Here is a 16,922-nt window from a genome sequence, read left to right on the forward strand (position 1 = left end):
AGACATTGGTAAGCAGGAGAGTGTCCAGAGAACAGCAGCTAGAATGGAAAATGACCTCAAGTCCATGTCATGTGATTGTTAGGGGCAGAAACTGCATCTGTTAAACCGCAACTGGCACAAATTGACAGATTGATGTACCAAGACTAATTTAACATGAAAAAACCAGGCTCTCCAAACCCCTACTTTCTCTCTCCTGGACTTGTTCTGCTTTAATTTGTATAGTAGCTACCTTCGAATGTTAAATTATTAGTACATTTAATCTTTTCTTGCAAGAAAAACTTTGATTCCTTATTTATAAACTCCTTAAAGCTAGGAACTATATACACTCAGGCTTATGGACACAGTGGGGTGTTAGATGACATTGCCTTTTGAAATGTCTGGGCCATAACTAGAAGACAGACCCGCCCACCCAGCACCTAATTCCACTTAGGAGGGAGGCAGTAAATAATGGAGTTTCATTTTGGTGTTTCTCTGGTAGCAGTAGACATTTTGCATTCTTACACTGCTTAACCAAGACCTTTTTTCTGTTGGTAGAGCTACAGGTTGGCATTAAGCTGGCGATGGTATAACAAGACTGTCACTGGCAGGCCAGGTGGTGGTCAATACCTTGGCTAAATCATGACCTGGGGATAACCCATAACTATTCCTAGATCTCATTAACATTAGCACCTGTCGGCAACCCTTTCTAAATTTTTCTTTGTATTGTGCACAGAATGTAGTACAATTCTATGTGCATTGTGGGCACCAATAAATATTCATTGAATCTTTTTATTTCACTGCTGTCTGCTTTCTCACAGCATGAAATCAGGGTGTCCTCTGGATCTGACACATTGTGCTCAGCTCCTTGAGAAAACTTACCAAAGGTAAAGGAAATGATGTTTCCCGCCCCAAAGCAAAAATCCATAGAAGTTAACATAAAATAGTATGTCATATATCACAGAACGCTTATTAAATGGATTGACTTCCACTCTATTTGGCTCTTTGGGGAAGGCCAGAAGCCCAGTAGGATGGACTGTTGCCCCCTCTATTTCCCCCCCTTTTGGCCATGGTCTCCTGTATTAAATAATGTGTTCAAATGAGTCTGGTTTTGAAGTGGGTCAGCCAAGAGGGAAAAGGCCACCTCTTGCTCCTTGTCATCAAAGTCTGCCTCGGAACGGACCAATCAAATCCTTTCTCAACAACTCGCTTTTCTTTCTATTTTGATAAAATTCAGGTCCCCAAGCAATCCAGTCCACTTCAGAAGACCACCAGGTGAACAGCAGTAGCTTCAAGGTAAGCCTGTCTGAATGATGATCAGTGGGGGGCTATAAACCGTCTTCTTAGTAATGCGCCAGCCAGGAGCATGCTGGAGACTGGGCCGCTCTGAACCTGCAGCTTGGTTTTCAGTATAATGCGGGCTTCTTATCCCTTTGGGGATAGTTAACTGTCGGACCTTAGGTTATTCTTTGGTAAAATGACCTTTTCTATTTCAGTGAGTCCATCTAGCTCATAGTGGAGAGTGTGCCTAAGCTCAAGTTCTAGGGGATGATAAATTTCAGCTATCCCAGTTTCTACAGTGTAGTACTTGGTTCCTTATGACATTTACCTCTGGGTGCCTCAGGAGTTGGAACCTTGTTCTGGTTTCTAACATGAGCAGTTCTTTGTGGTGATTCATAGAAAGAGTTTTGAATTCCAATTCTGGCCTATGTTTTTGTCCTTACTCTGGCTCTGACACTGAATGTGTGCCCCAAGGCAGGTCACTTAATCACCCTGCCAGTTTTCTCATCTGTAAAATGGAAGGAGTTGTACTTCACACTATCTGCCTCATAGGGCTGTTGTGGAAATTGAGTGTTGTAAAACTAAAAGTACCATTTAATGTGAGTCATTATCTAATATTGTTGAATGAATTCTGTACAAATTAACTTTTCCTTTGTGTTAAATGTATCGATCTCTAAATTAAAGCTACGGGAATTTCTTTAGTTGCATAAGATCTATAGTTGAAATTTGATTGTTTGACTCCAACTCCTTACTTACCTCAGATAAAATGCTATTTGTGATATGTTATAGGAGTCATGAGTAAGGAGAAAGGGACATTTTCTTCCTTGTACTCTATTGAATCACTGTGGTGTACATTTGTGTGAACCCTGCTACTTGTCTATGAACCAATCTACTTTTCAGGATCAGCTATTTAAATAACCACTTAAAAAAAATGTAATTTTATTTTTCTTTCTCCACAAAAGTCTTAGCCTGGCACCTCATTCTCATGTGGTGGTGATGCTGGATTCTTTTTTATAGACACCTAATTATACTGTTATCTAGTGTGTTTTTTCCTCTGCATTGTCCACAATGATATTTTAAGAGTTTTTGTCAAATTTTCTGGATTAAATTATCTGAGATCGTTTTAATATATACGATCATAACTGGAAGCAATGTCAAGCTAAATCAGAACTTGGAAGTTCTGAGCTGAACCCTTGGCCACTTTGCATGAGGACAAGACTTCCCCCACAACCAGGGATACTTCAGCTCCTAACGTGGAGACACCAGTTTTTGTTTTGTTTTGTTTTGTTTTGCAGTTTTAGCATGGTCTTTAGGCCATTTAGATCATGCTAGGGAAGCTAAAGCTCTGGCTAGTCTTTATCAGTCTGGAAAGACTGTGAATGCAGGCTTATTTCTGGCCCATATTAATGGACCATTTTTGGTCCAAGGACAGTTTAGCTAAGAGAGAGTTATCACTAGAAAGTTTGCTAATGGGTGAGGGAATCTGGGGCCTAATGCAATCTACCAATATCATCCACTAAAGTGTGCAGAGATTGCATTTTCTTTCACTGCAAGAGTGAAATTACAGATCTTGAAATATTGAAGTTTAGAATCCTAGATTTAAAGCTTTAAGAGGCCTTGGAGGTCATCTTGTTCAGCCTCCTTATTTTGTAGGTGAGCCAACTGAGGCTTGAGGAGGTGACTTGCCTTGGGTCATACATCTAATAAGTGTATGACATGGGATTGGACTCCAAGGCTAGTATTCTTTCCCCTTCATTAACTGCCTCTTATTTGCTTTGACATTCATTTCATGGTCACACAACCTTTCTTGTTAGTGGGAGATAGTACATATCCCTATATAAAATCCTAGATCTAAAGTCAGTCACTCAATAAGGATTTATTAAGTACTTACTTTGTTCTAGTGTTGAGTACTAAGGCTACTAAGAAAGGCAAAAATGCAGTCCTTGTCCTCAGAGTACTCACATTCTTTTTTTTTTTAAGCAATTGGGGTTAAGCAACTTGCTCAAGGTTACAGGCCAGTTATTTTTGTGTGGGTGTTAAGTATCTGAGGCCGGAACCAAACCCAGGTCTCCTGACTTTGGGGCCGGCACTCTTACTCACTGCGCCACCTGGCCGCCCCAGAGTACTCACATTCTAATGGAGGAGACAGCAGGTAAATAACTATGTGCATGCAAGATACAGACAGTATAGATGGAAGGTAATCCCAGAAGGAAAGCACTAGTGATAATGAGGATCACTAAAGACCTCTTGTCTTTACCTAGAAGGTAGGATTTGGGCAGAGTCTTTAAGGAAGCCAGAGAATCTAGGTGAAGTGAGGAGGGAGAGCATTTCAGGCATGGTGTATAGATAGTACAAAAGAATGGTGTTGAGAGGTAGCATGTCCTGTGAGAGAAACTACAAGCTGATCGGTGTAGCTGGATAGTAGAATGCATAGAGGGCAGCAGTGGAAGAAAGACAGTGAGTTCTGTTTTGGACATAGTGAGTTTTTAATTTTCCTATTGGACATCCATTTTGAGATGTTCAGGAGACAATTGGAGATGTATGGCTGTAGCTTAGGAGGAAGAACTGGATATGTAAGTCTGCATAGAGATGGTACTTGAACTCATGGGACCTGATGAGCTAATTCACCAAGTGAAGATAGTATAGAGAGAAAAGAGAAGGCCCAGTACAGAACTTTGGTGGCATGGAGGAAGAACCAGAAAAAGGAGACCGAGGAGGATGGTTGAATAGATGAGAGGAGAGCCATGAGAAAGCAGAGTCACAAAAGCCTAGAAAATAGAGAGTAGTCGGAAGGAAAGGGTAGACAACAGTGTCAAATGCTGCAGAGAGCATCGAGAAAAGGCCATTAGATCTGGCAATTAAGAGATCATTGGTCCCTTTGGAGAGTTAGAAGCAGAGCATTTAGAATCTTGTGAGAGTTGAAGCAGTAGAGGCATTGGGTATGGATGACTTTCTCAAGAAGGTTAGCCAGAAAGGGGCATTTAGGGATATAGGACAATAACTGGCAGGGATGGAAGGATCAAGTGAGGGTTTTAAGGATGGGGGACACATGGGCATATTTGTAGGGAGCAGGGAAGAAACCAGTAGCTAGGAAGAGTATTAAGATAAGAGAGTGGAGATAATAGTAGGAATAGTTCATTGGAGAGTCTGAGAGGGGATGACATCAAGGCTTGCATGCATGTGTGTAGTAGACACTTAACTGGGTGAGGTTCATCAAGATACACTTAGTAAAAGATCCAGTTCTGAAGTACTGGTGCTATTATAGTGACTTTTTAAAACCCAGTATCCTTGATGATAAAAATAATAACTCACATTTGTTATACAATCACTTCCACTGTAAAGTGGCATGGATTCCTAAAAATTATTGTGCTATGCAAAATCTTAAAATAAAAATTGTAAGTCTTATGGGAAAGGGGGGGGGGTAGAGTTAGGAGCACTGCATCCAGAAACTTTGTCAATGACACATAGGAAAAAAATAGGAACCTAATAAAAATGGTAGTCCAGTTCTTTGTGTTAAATAGTTAAGAAATACATTCATGGACCCACATGTACAAAAATATTTATAGCAGTTCTTTTTTGTGGTGGCAAAGAACTGGAAATTGAGAGTATGCCCATCAACTGGGGAATGGTGGAACAAGTTGTGATGTATGAATGTAATGGAATACTATTGTGCTATGAGAAATAATGGGCTGGCAGATTCAGAAAAACCTAGAAAGACTTACATGAACTGAGGCAAAGTGACACGAGCAGAATCAGGAGGGTATTGTATATAGTAACAGCAACATTGTACGATAATCAATTTTGATAGACTTAGCTCTTCTCAGCAATACAATGATCCAAGACATTCTGAAAAACTCATTCTGGAAAGTACTATCCATATCTAGAGAAAGAACTATGCAGTCTTAATGCAGATTAAAACATACTATTTTCACCTTTTTTTCTCATAGTTTTCCCCTTTTGTTCTGATTCTTCTTTCACAACATGACTAATATGGATATATGTTTAATATGGTTGTACATGTATAACCTATATCAGATTGCTTGTCTTGGGGAGGGAGGGAGAAAAAATTTGGAACTCAAAATCTTATAAAAGTGAATGTTGAAAACTATCTTTACATGTAATTGGAAAAAATAAAGTACTATTAAATGGGGGGTAAAAGAAATACATTCATGTTCCATTAGATAGTGGTGGTGCCCACCACTTCAGGTGGCTACTGGAGGTTCCCAGCTCTGGGCTTGGGCGTCACAACTGTTGCAGCTTGTGAGTTATGTGAAATGGTGCACATTGTTTCTCATGAAATACAGAACAAATAAATGTGAAATTCCTATTATGTTCAAATTGTTCCCTAATACAGCTATCATGTTGGAACAGATTTGCATTTTCAAAACAAGCATTATAGCAGAACTATAAAACTAAGTTTTTCAGAATGCTTTCCTTTGCAATAGGTAACACAAGTGCTGTTACTGTCCCATTTTACAAATGAGAAAACAGACAGAGGATAAGAAATTTGCTTAGGGTTAACTCAGCTATTAAGGTTCATAGGATTTAGATTGAAAGCTGGAAGGGATATTAGAGGCCTTTCAGTCCAGCTACCTCATTTTACAGATAAAGAAATTGAGGTCCAGAGGGGTCAAAAATTTGCCCAGGTAATAAATAATAATAAAGTAAAGAAGTAGCTGAGCTGAGATTTCAACTCAGGTCTTCTTTGATGGAGCTAGGATTTGAATTCCAATCTCCTGTCTGCCTCTCTTCATGACCCTGACCCTGTGATTGAATCCTTGTAAACTTAGGTGAGAAGACCAAATCTTTCACAGAACAAACAAAAAACCAGGCATCATCGGAGATGGGTTTAGAATAGTGTACAGAATTAATGGTTCTGGATACAAACTGAATCGCAGCTATTGAAAACATTTCCTTTGTTGTATGTTTTTATTTCTTGTATTTCATCACCTTGCTATTTTTTGTCCTTTTTTTGTTTCCTTCACACTTTGCATTTTCTCTGGATTAAAAAATAGGACTCTCCCTTATTCCCAATAGCTCCAGGCTATGAATTCTGTGCTCAGGATCTAATAAGAGAGTGAAATTGATCTGAGCAGGTTATCAAGCCCCCAGCCTTGTCACTGGTGCATAATTTAATTTATATCATCAGAGGGAAAAATATGTATGTTTCTATTTTTGGAACAATAACTGGAGCCTACAATGTGAAATGTAAAATGTAAATCCTTCATGCCAGAGTGATTTGTCCAGTAGGATCAGGGAATGATGCTGTGTGACTGACTCTTAGCTCTAACCCCACCCCCCCCTTTTTTTCCTCAGCTAAGGCCATTTCTTCTCAATTCAGGACCACTTTCTACTTATAATCAGCAGTTATGGTTGACATGTGTTATTCAGCTGGATCAATCGGATGGTAAGAAGACTGATTGGGGGCAGGTTTTCTTTCTGTAAAGCATCATATTCCAGTGCTACAAAGACTGAAAATGGCCCTCTTATGTAGGAAAACATTATATGGAAGGGCAAAATCTAATTTCACTGTTCAAGAAATAATTTGCTTTTGAGTTTATTGCACTTGATAGCTATGGGGGATGGGAGTGTATGTTTCTAATGCCATTTGAGACACACTCAGTAGCACCACCTTGAGATCACTGGGGCCCTTTGCAGTTTATCTTGCCAATGACTGTAACTGAGTCACCTGGTAAGACTGATAGAAAATTTGGTGCCCATGGTGGGGCCTGATAGCTTATTGACACACTACTTTTTCCCTTGTTTCGTTTTCCTTTTTTTAGACACTACAATCCAGACAAGCTTTTCTATGACTGTGAAAGTAGACGGTGTGACCCAAGGTGCAAGCAAGACATTTGTGCATAATAAAGTTCACAATCGGACACGGACCCTCAGCTGTGCAGGGGTATGTGCTAATGACCCTTAATGGGAATTGAATCCTTAACTTCATCTGTTCCTTGTCTATGATGTTCCATCTTCTGCCTACATGTATTTTCCCAAGTGGTCTAGGAAAAGGTCTCTTCTTCCATGTGCTTCATAGACTCCCTAGCTTCTAGATCCTAAACAAGGCCTATCTTGATTTTACTGAATTGTTAGTACTGTCTACCACTTGAAATTACCTTGTATTTACTTGCTTACATACACATTAGATCCCTCTATGATGGGGGATGGCAATAGGTTATACAGGAACTCTGATCCTTATCAAAGACCAGAATGCCTTCAATTCAGTCTGGAAAAGAATTTCAGTAGGCCCAAGCAGACTTGGAGTCAGAATTGTAAAAGTTTATTGTACGCTTTACAGCGGGCAAGGGTCCGTAGGGGACCTGCAAGTTTATTGTTACGATGTACAGCGGGCAAGAACCCTTAGAGAACCTGCAAACTTAAAGAAGACATAGACAGTTTTTAAGGAGTCTAGGCAGTAAATCAAATGTCAATTATGCTAACTAGGTGAGTAAGGGATTAGGGAGGAGTAAAGGAGTGGTCAGTGCTTAAAGGGACATGCACTTTTAATATCAACTGCACAGAGGTATTGCCCATAATTCACTGGGAAATAGCCCAAGGGGTGGGCTACCTGGAGGTGTGGTTTTAGGCCTGAAACGTCACTAAGTCAGCTAGCGGTCAGGTCTGACTGAGAAGTACCCAGTCTGCCACCCATCAGTGTCATGTTTGACAAGATGGATGTCTGGGAACCAAGGCTAACGGAGACTCAGTATGTGGAAAAGGAGTTAACCTATAGGTAGTGCTTTGAAGGATTCATAAGGGCAGCTGACCACTTACTGAGTAGAGATAACATTTGCCTAAGCTAAAATATTTATAGATGGTTTAGTGAAGGATTCATAGGTGTAGCTTGTTATTGTTCCAAGCAGAGATAGTTCATGAGTTGTTGCTGGGCAGAGTGCTGGCAGGGGGAAGGGAAAGAGTTAATGCTCTGAGGCTGGGGGGGGGGGGGATATGTGATTTTACAGACTGGTTTTACAAATTGATTTTACAAGCTGATGTTACAAACTAATATTACAAACATAGATCCCAAGCACCCCATCATCTAGAACAGAGGTTCTTAATCTTTGGCATTCTGGTGAAGCCTAAACACTGCTTCTCAGGATGACTTTTAAAAATTAGCATAAAGTAAAATACATAGGATTGCCAAGGAAGCCAGTTATGTTGAAATTCAATTATCAAAATGTTTTTGTTTTTTTTAAATCAGAGCCATAGATCCCAAATTAAGAAATCCTTCTCCAGAAGAATTTTAAATTTCTTGAGGGAATATTTTGTCTTTGTCTTTGTATCCCAAGGGCTGAGGACATATTTTCCCATACTTAAGAGCTTCTATATTCTTATCAGTTCTAATCAACAGTTAATTGGCTAGAGATATAACTAGGTAGGCATATTGTATTGTCAACAGTTTTTTTTCAAATGCTTTATTAACTTCTGATTTACATCATTCGTTTCTGCCAGATTTTGAGTTACAAATTTTCTCCCCATTTTCCCCCTACCCACCGCCCCAAAATAGTAGTCCCACAGGATATCCCCTCCTCCAATCTGCTCTCTCCCATATTTTCTCCCATACCCTTTAGACTTTTCCAGTGGATCTCTATGCCCCAGTGTCTGTATATCTTATTTCCCAATTACATGTAAAATAGTATTAATAATAGTATATATGTACATATATACACACATATATATATATATTTGAGTATTTTAAAACTTTGAATTCCAGATTCATTCCCTTCCTTCCCACTTTTACTGGGAAGATAAACAGTTCAGTATAGGTTGTACGTGTGTGGCTAATGCAAAACAATAACATAGTAGACATATTGTAAAAGACTGACTATATTTCCCTCCCTCCTATCCCACCTCCCACTTGTTCTATTCTCTACTTTGATCCTGTGCCTTTTCAAAAGTGGTGCTTCCAACTTCCCTCCCCCACAGCCTGCCCTCCCTTTCATCATCCCCCCTCTCATCCCCTTCCCTCCCTACTCTCCTGGAGGGTGAGGTACCCTATTTAGTGTGTATTTCATTCCCTCCTCAAGCCAAATTCAATGGGAATAAGGTTGACCCATTCCCTTTTGTCTTCCTATTCTTCCCCTCCATTGTAACCATTTTCCCTTGCCTCTTCTATATGTGATAGTTTACCCCATTCTGTCTCTCCCCATCTTATCTTATATTATTATATTATTATTATATTCCTCTCTCACCTCTTAATTTCACCTTTTAAGTATCATCCCTTCCTGTTAAATTGGTCCTGTGCCCTCTATCTGTGTATATCTGTAAACATATATACACACATTCACATATGTATTCATATGCCCATATACCCTCATATATAGACATATATATTTCTATTCCCTTCAACTATTTTCATACTGAGAAAAGTTTCATCAGTTACAATTATTGTTTTTCCATGTAGGAATGTTAACAGTTTAACTTTGATAAGTTCCTTATGATTTCTTTTCCCTGTTTACCTTCTCATGCTTCTCTTGCTTCTTGTATCTGAATGTCAAATTTTCTATTCAACTCTGGCTTTTTCATCAAGAATACTTGAAAGTCCTCTTTTCCACTGAATGACCATATTTTCCCCTGAAACATGATACTCAGTTTTGCTGGATAGGTGACTCTGGGTTTTAATCCCAGCTCCTTGGACCTCTAGAACCCTTCGATCCCTCGGTGTAGAAGCTGCCAGATCCTGTGTTATCCTGATTGTGTTTCCACAATATTCAAATTGTTTCTTCCTGACTGCTTTTAATATTCTCTCCTTAATCTGGGAATTCCGGAACCTGGCTATAATATTCCTAGGAGTTTTCTTTTTGGGATCTTTTTCTGGAGGTGACTGGTGGATTCTTTCAACCTCCATTTTGCCCTCTTGTTCTAAAACATCAGGGCAGTTTTCTTTGAGAACTTCCTGGAGGATGATTTCTAGGTTCTTACTTTGATCATGGCTTTCAGGCAGTCCAATAATTTTTAAATTATCTCTCCTGAATCTATTTTCCAGGTCAGTGGTTTTCCCCATGAGATATTTCACATTGCCTTCTATTCTTTCATTTGTTTGGATCTGTTTAACAGCATCTTGATTTCTCATAAAGTCATTAGCTTCCATTTTCTCCAATCTAATTCTGAAGCAATGATTCTCCTTATTGAGCTTTAGAAAAGATTCTTTTTCCATCTGGCAAATTCGGCTTGTTAAGGCATTCTTCTTCTTATTGCCTTTTTGATCCTCTTTTGCCATTTGAGTGAGTCTATTTTTTAAGGTGGTATTTTCCTCAGTCAGGCTGTTGACTGTCATTTCGTAATTTTCTTGCATCGTTCTCATTTCTTTTCCCAATTTTTCCTCCATTTCTCTTACCTGCTTCTTAAGGTCCTCTATGGCCTGTAACCAGCTTGTATTTTCCTTAGAAGCTTTTGGTACAGGAGTTCTGACTTCACTGTCTTCCTCCTGTTCCATGCTTCGCTCCTTTTTGTCCCCAAAATAGGAGTGTAATATTGGAATCTTCTGTCTGCTTTGTTTCCTTTGCTTGGTCATGTTGCCCCTCAGTCACTTGACCTTTTTGCCACAGCAGGACTCTGCCACCAGACAGGGGAGCTTTCGTCCCAAACGCTGGGGTTTTCTCAGCTACTGGAGGTATTAGTTGGGTGCCCTCTCTGAGGTCTCCACATGCCCTGGCAGGCTGGACACACACCCCAGGACCTCCATCCTAGACTGCAATCCAGATCTAAGAAGGTTAAAGCAAGTGCAAATTACCCCTCAAACTGGTCCCCCTACAATCTGCAGGCTAGGAACTGAAGCTGCCAAGTGGCGCTGGCTGGCTGTGCCAGCTTCTCAGTGGCTTCTTGCCCTGGGGGCAAAAGCCACGAACTCCCACTTACTGGGTCCCAAAGTCCTGACTGCACTGACTTCTCACTTTGTCCTTCGCATCTATGTGTTGATAAATCTGGAAACATCCACAGCTGCTGCTGATCTGGAGTTCCTTGGGCCAGCGGCTGGTCAGGCCCGCCCTGGGGCTAAAGCCTTGGCATGGGGCTGGGCTCAGCTCCCAGAGCCCTGCACTGGCTGATTCCCGCTGTCTTGCCGGGTTGTCCTCAGCGGGAGGTTAGCTTCTCTGTGTCATTTTGTGGGTTCTGCAGCTCCAAAGTTTGTTTAGGTCCCCCTTTTACATGGATTGGGGAAGGTGGAAGCTAGAGCCAAGCGGAGGTCCTGCTTCTATTCTGCCATCTTGACTCTGCCCCTATTGTCAACATTTTTATCAATGACTTGCATGAAGATAAAGGAAGATAAATTTGCTGAGGTGAAGTTGGGAAGGATAGCTAACACATTGAAAAAGTTACATTGCAGTATTTCTTTCAGTTAATTAGCTCTGAAACCCTACCCTGCTCTTTTTCAAACTAGTGAAACCCCTTTTGCTGTAAACCTTTAAGTATCCATCTTAACCCTCTTAGTCTCTCATAGATTTAAATAAGTATCAGTTACTGGCTGTGCAATTTATTAGCAGTGTAACAATACAATGATACATTCAAATATTTCAACAATATATTAACTATAAAGGAAGACCACAGCCTACTTCTAACCATCAAATTCAGCTGTGGTTTCCTCCACAAACGCTGGTGCCGTGACTCCCCACTGAATTCTCTCAGGATGCCCGGTCATCTCCCAAATATTTTCCAGATAGATTTTCTCCAGCTTCTCTTCTCCAGGGTATGAGTCAAAGTGACTTCAGTCTTAGGTGATGGTCCCTCACAAGGTTTTCTTAGTCCTTTCTCTCTGTGCCTTAACACATTCTCTTTCCAGCTGTGGCAGTTAACTGAATGACAATTAAATTGTCTTCACTCTAAGATGCTATTCTCTCGAGGATTCAGTAACATTATCTAAAGCCTCTTTGAAAGAGGCCATGGGATCTGGGACTCCATCCACTTTGTTCGCACCCTCAGCCTGAGGCCTTCCCTTCACAAAGAACCTCTGTTTCTGTAGCTTGTTTCTGCACTACTCTACCTGTCATTCTTGTTTGCCAGCAGTCCAGAGTTAAATCAGTAAACCTTTATCAGGTGTACTCTGAGCTGGGCACTCTGCTAAATTCTGGGTCACGTCATGTTTCTTCAGATTATCTTTTGGTGTGTTTCTGTGAAGACATTGTCGCATTTCAATGAAGGTGTTTGGGGAAGGTTTCTGCTGTTGTCCGTGCTCTGCTCTGACAGCTTCAGTGTCACCATCTTTTGGAGGCTGTCCCAGATTCCCTTCTTCCCACCAGTCATTCTTAGGTGATCTCAGTGTCACCAGAACAGCTGTGCTAGATCTCCTTGATCTGTCTGGAACTTTCCACACCACTGCCTACCCTCTCTTCCTGGACATTTATCCCTTGCACAAGTTCAGAGATACCATGTTCCCCTGGTTGTTTTCCTGTGTCTAACTCTTCCTCCTCTTTCTCCTTTACCAACCTCATAAGGAAGAAGCTTCCCAGAATTCTGTCTTCTGTCCTTTTCTTTCTCCTCTTTATTTTCTCTTCCTTGGCAGTCTTAGTCATTCCTACTGCTTCAGCTGTCACCCCTATGCAGATGACTCTCAAATTTATATTATACATTTATAATATTTTTTTTGCCAAGCTAGATGGTGCAGTGGGTAGAGAGCTGGGCCTGAAGTCAGGAAGACCTGAAATCCACTCTCAGATATTTACTAGTTCTGTGGCCCTGGATAAGTCACTTAATCTCTGTCTGCCTCAGTTTCCTCAAAAGGGGGATAATTATAGCAACTACCTCCCAATGTCGTTGTGATGATAAAATGAGAAAATAATAAAATAATATAAGTATTTGCGAAGCACAGTGCCTGGCACATAGTAGGCATGAATATAAATCTTTCCTTCCTTACTGCCTTCCTTCCTTCCTCTTGTCTTCCTTTTCTTCCTTCCTTCTTTTCTGTCTGCCTGCTTTCATGCTTACCTACCTGTCCTTCTATGGCATGGTAGAAAGAGCACTAGTTTAATGGGCCTTTGTAGGACTGGCCTTCCCTCATCTCCCGTACTCACCTTCCCCTCCCCTGCCCCCAACTGAATGAGCATTTGACATGCATAGCATTCTCCTGGGATTTTGTGCATTTCTCACAACTTGTTCTCCTTGTCCTTCTTTGGATCTCTTTGTCATAATGCTTGAGGAACCTTTGACCATATGAGTTAGTCCTAGGGGCCTGAACTTTGAGGGGATGGTCTGCCCTTTTGTTAGGAGCTAAGGGTTTGGTGTTCAGTGACAGGTAGCAGAATATGCTTCCTAGGAAGCCTTTCTCACCTTAACCTCCCTGCCTGTTCTTTCTGATGTTGCAGTAGCCCTAAGAGGACCAACTTATCAGATAAGTAGAGAATTATAGTGTTACTCAGGATATCCTGGGTCTTTGGTTTTGTTTATGAGAAAAAGGAGTAATTAATTCTGCCAATATTCACAGCCTGGTGCAGTAGATAGAGCTCTGGTCTTGGAACCTGGAAGCCTTATCTTCCTGAGTTCAAATCCAGCCTCAGACACTGTGTGACCCATGGCAAGTCACTTTGCCTCAGTTTCCTTATCTGTAAAATGAGCTGGAGAAGGAAAAGGCAAACTATTTTTTTTGTATCTTTGCCTAGAAAATATCAAATGGGGTCATGAAGAATTGGACACAACTGAAACGAGTTGAGCAATAACAATTCACAGTTTGTCCTTTTTCTCCCTTTTTTTTTTTTTGCCACAGATATGTGTGTATCCTTGACTAAGCTCCATCTTTCTTACTGGCTTTAAATCTCTGCCCTGCTGAGCTCTGAGATAGATACAAATCTATAGACATATTGGGGTTAATTCTTAATTCATTAAGTAATTATTAGTTAATTAATTCTTAATTTTGACATCATAAAGAACCCAGCCCAGTTGGCAAATAGGCTCTGGTTATTCTCATATAGCTTTTGTTTTTGGTATAGATTAGACGATCTAATGTGGGTCAAGATGTAGGGTGGTACTTAAGATGTTGCATTCTAATAAGGGACACAAAACCAGCTAACTTGGAACGAACTGAAATTTATAATTGCCAGAATATATTTAGGTCAATCTGAAGCTAATTCTGGTAGTTTGTGTTGATTAACTATTATACTTTCAGTCTTTCTGCACCCCACTGCATTAATGTGTTTATGAAATGTATAGGGACAGCATGGGATAGTGGATAGAGGAGGGGTGGGGAACCTGTGGCTTCAAGGCCACATGGGGTCTTCTAGGTCCTTGGGTGCAGCCTTTTGACTGAGTCCAAAATTTACAGAACAAATTCTTTTATTAAGGGAATTTGTTCTATGAAGTTTGGACTCAGTCAAAGAGCTTCACTTGTAGGGTGCCACGTGTGCCCTTTAGGCCGCATGTTCCCATACCCTGGGATAGAGAGTGGATTTTGGATTCAAGAAGCCCTGGAAGCTGAAGGTTCAAAACTAGGTTCTGATGCACATTGGCTCTATGACCCTGGATAAAAGTCTCCTCTCCTTTCAGTACTCTAGGCAATTCTCTAAAACTTTAAGTTCCAGAAGGATTACTGGTTTGTATAGGTAGAGGGAGTTTCCTCACTGTGAGTTCTTGATGAAATCATAAGTCTGTATCAAAAACTCTAGCGCCTACTGTGCTAAGTACTTATTTGATCCTCATGAGGGTTCTGTGAGTTGGGTGCTGTTGTTATCACCGTTTTGCATTTGAGGAAACTGAGGTAAACCAAGGTTGCTTGACTTGCACAAGGTCATACAACTAGTAAGTGTCTGAGGCTGGATTTGAACTTAGGTTTTCCTGACTCCAGGCACAGTGCTACATCCACTTCCCTCCCTTGCTGTCTCTCTGGAAGCTGGTTGTCAGTCACTGGGTTTCTTCTTTGCTGTTGTTGCTGCCAGTCTAGTTCTGATCTTCTGTCTTCTCATTGGTGTTTAACTCTTCACAAGTCCCCTTGCCTATAAAGTAGATCTTGGGGGTGGCAACTTGAATCAGCCGGAACATCTTCTTTTATTTGCAGAAATGTGCTGAGATCATCGTGGCTCACCTGGGCTATTTGAATTACACTCAGTACACTGTCATCGTGGGCTTTGAGGACATGAAGGCTCTGAAGATCCCCATCAAGGATGTGAACTTCACAGTAAGTATAGCAGTGTCTGCACATTCCCACCTCACTCCCCCTTGCTCTGGGGCCTTTTGTAGAATTGAGCTGTTGACAGTGTCAGAATTGGATTGATTCCAGCCAGCCAAGAGCATTGGGGTAAGGGTATTTTCCAGCCTAACTATAAATTCTCAGGTCCTGTGTAAAACACTGGAGCAAGCAGGACTTTCAGGAGGCAGCACTGGCAATGGAAGCTTTGGTTCCTGGATTGGAAGTTTAGTGTAGGAAGGGGAGGATTATACATTTAGGAGGAAGGAGACAAAGATTTACTAAGCACTTGCTACATGCCAAGCACTGTGCTAAGTGCTGGGGTTATGAATACAAATGGAGAGAGAGACCAGACTGCACCCCAAGGAAGCTGAAAAGGGGTGGTATGAAGGTAGGGCCAGGGGGGTGTCAAGGGCCTGGGATGGAAATGAAGGTATCTGGTGTGTCCAGCATGAGAGAGAGCCTAGCTGTGAAGTCTGAAAGCCAGGAATGGACCTAGGAGCAGGGGAATGAAGGACAACTTGGGTTCCTCCATAAAACGGAGGCACTTACAAGTGGGAGAAGGGGGTGGGCCTTACAGAATGACCTTCCAAGGTGAAAGGGCTCTGAGAGCTCCTGAGCTAGTTGGATGCTTCAGGGTAAGCAGGCCCTAGGTTTTGTGGGAAGTTCCAGAATGTAACAGTGGCAGAGGCTTGGTTATAGGGTCAGAAGCCAGGAATAGTCTTGTATTTTTTTCTAGATATTCCTTTGAGATTTTTTTACTTCCCTTTAAACTATGGTGTTTCCCTGTTGAAATCTCTGAGTGAAGAAATTAGGAATTTCATCTGCAAGTAGCTCTGAGCTCATGTTGGCAGCCGCCCTAGAGGGAAGCATAATTGACTCCCCTGGTGGCCTCTGTGGCTTTCCTGTTCAGGGCAGAGTCTCAGAAGATTAGAAAAAAGCATTTGAAGAGCTGTGCATGGCAATTAACCTAGTTATTCCTTGAGGTGTTTTCCACTCAGCCTACTTGGGGAATCCTTTACTCCAAAAGGATACAATTAGACCAGAAAGATTTTGTGTTGGGGTTTGTGGTGATGCAGAATGGCTCCAAATATGAAGTAAAATGCTGATTTCAAAAGGCATCTTCAGGCATAATGAAATGAGCTAATTTTCTTCCCTCAATGAGTAAAGACTTTCCAGTAGGTTTTGAATAGCAAAGGGACTTTGAAGCTGGAGCTGGCAAATTGACACCTCTCAGGGTTTAAGCATACATTTTCTGATATCTAAATATTCCATGAGAAAATATTCATTATTTCCAAAGTAATCTTTGAAGTTCAAAAGTAAAAGGAGATAATCAACTTTTACCATAAGAAGGACTATTTCTGAGTTCTGGCCCAACTCTGTTATTAATGAATTGTATGTTTCTAAGCTTTTCTTTGTTGATCTGTAAAATAAGTCCTTTCCATTTCTAATATCCTCTGACTTCAGGCAGCTAATCAAGAACCTGATTGGTATTATATGGAGTTGTGATGATGTCTTCTGGTGCCCACAGCCCAAGTGAGCCCAGAGAGCTAGC

At 41.1% G+C, this 16,922-nt stretch overlaps 1 protein-coding gene across 4 annotated transcripts in view; it reads left to right on the top strand.

Moving 5' to 3' along the window:
- TMEM181 (transmembrane protein 181) overlaps nt 1-16,922 on the top strand; it is a 90,659-nt gene that overhangs the window by 46,476 nt on the left and 27,261 nt on the right. For all 4 annotated transcript variants that reach the window (XM_069070332.1, XM_069070329.1, XM_069070330.1 and 1 more), the window contains 4 exons: nt 1,214-1,272; nt 6,574-6,664; nt 7,041-7,162; nt 15,239-15,358. In XM_069070332.1, coding sequence (XP_068926433.1) covers nt 1,214-1,272; nt 6,574-6,664; nt 7,041-7,162; nt 15,239-15,358 — 392 coding nt within the window. The remainder of the gene's footprint in view (nt 1-1,213; nt 1,273-6,573; nt 6,665-7,040; nt 7,163-15,238; nt 15,359-16,922) is intronic.

This window comes from Petaurus breviceps, unplaced genomic scaffold, assembly GCF_028583685.1.
Source record: "Petaurus breviceps papuanus isolate PSGF00001 unplaced genomic scaffold, PetGlider_PUasm1.0 90808, whole genome shotgun sequence".
Lineage (NCBI taxonomy): Eukaryota > Metazoa > Chordata > Mammalia > Diprotodontia > Petauridae > Petaurus > Petaurus breviceps.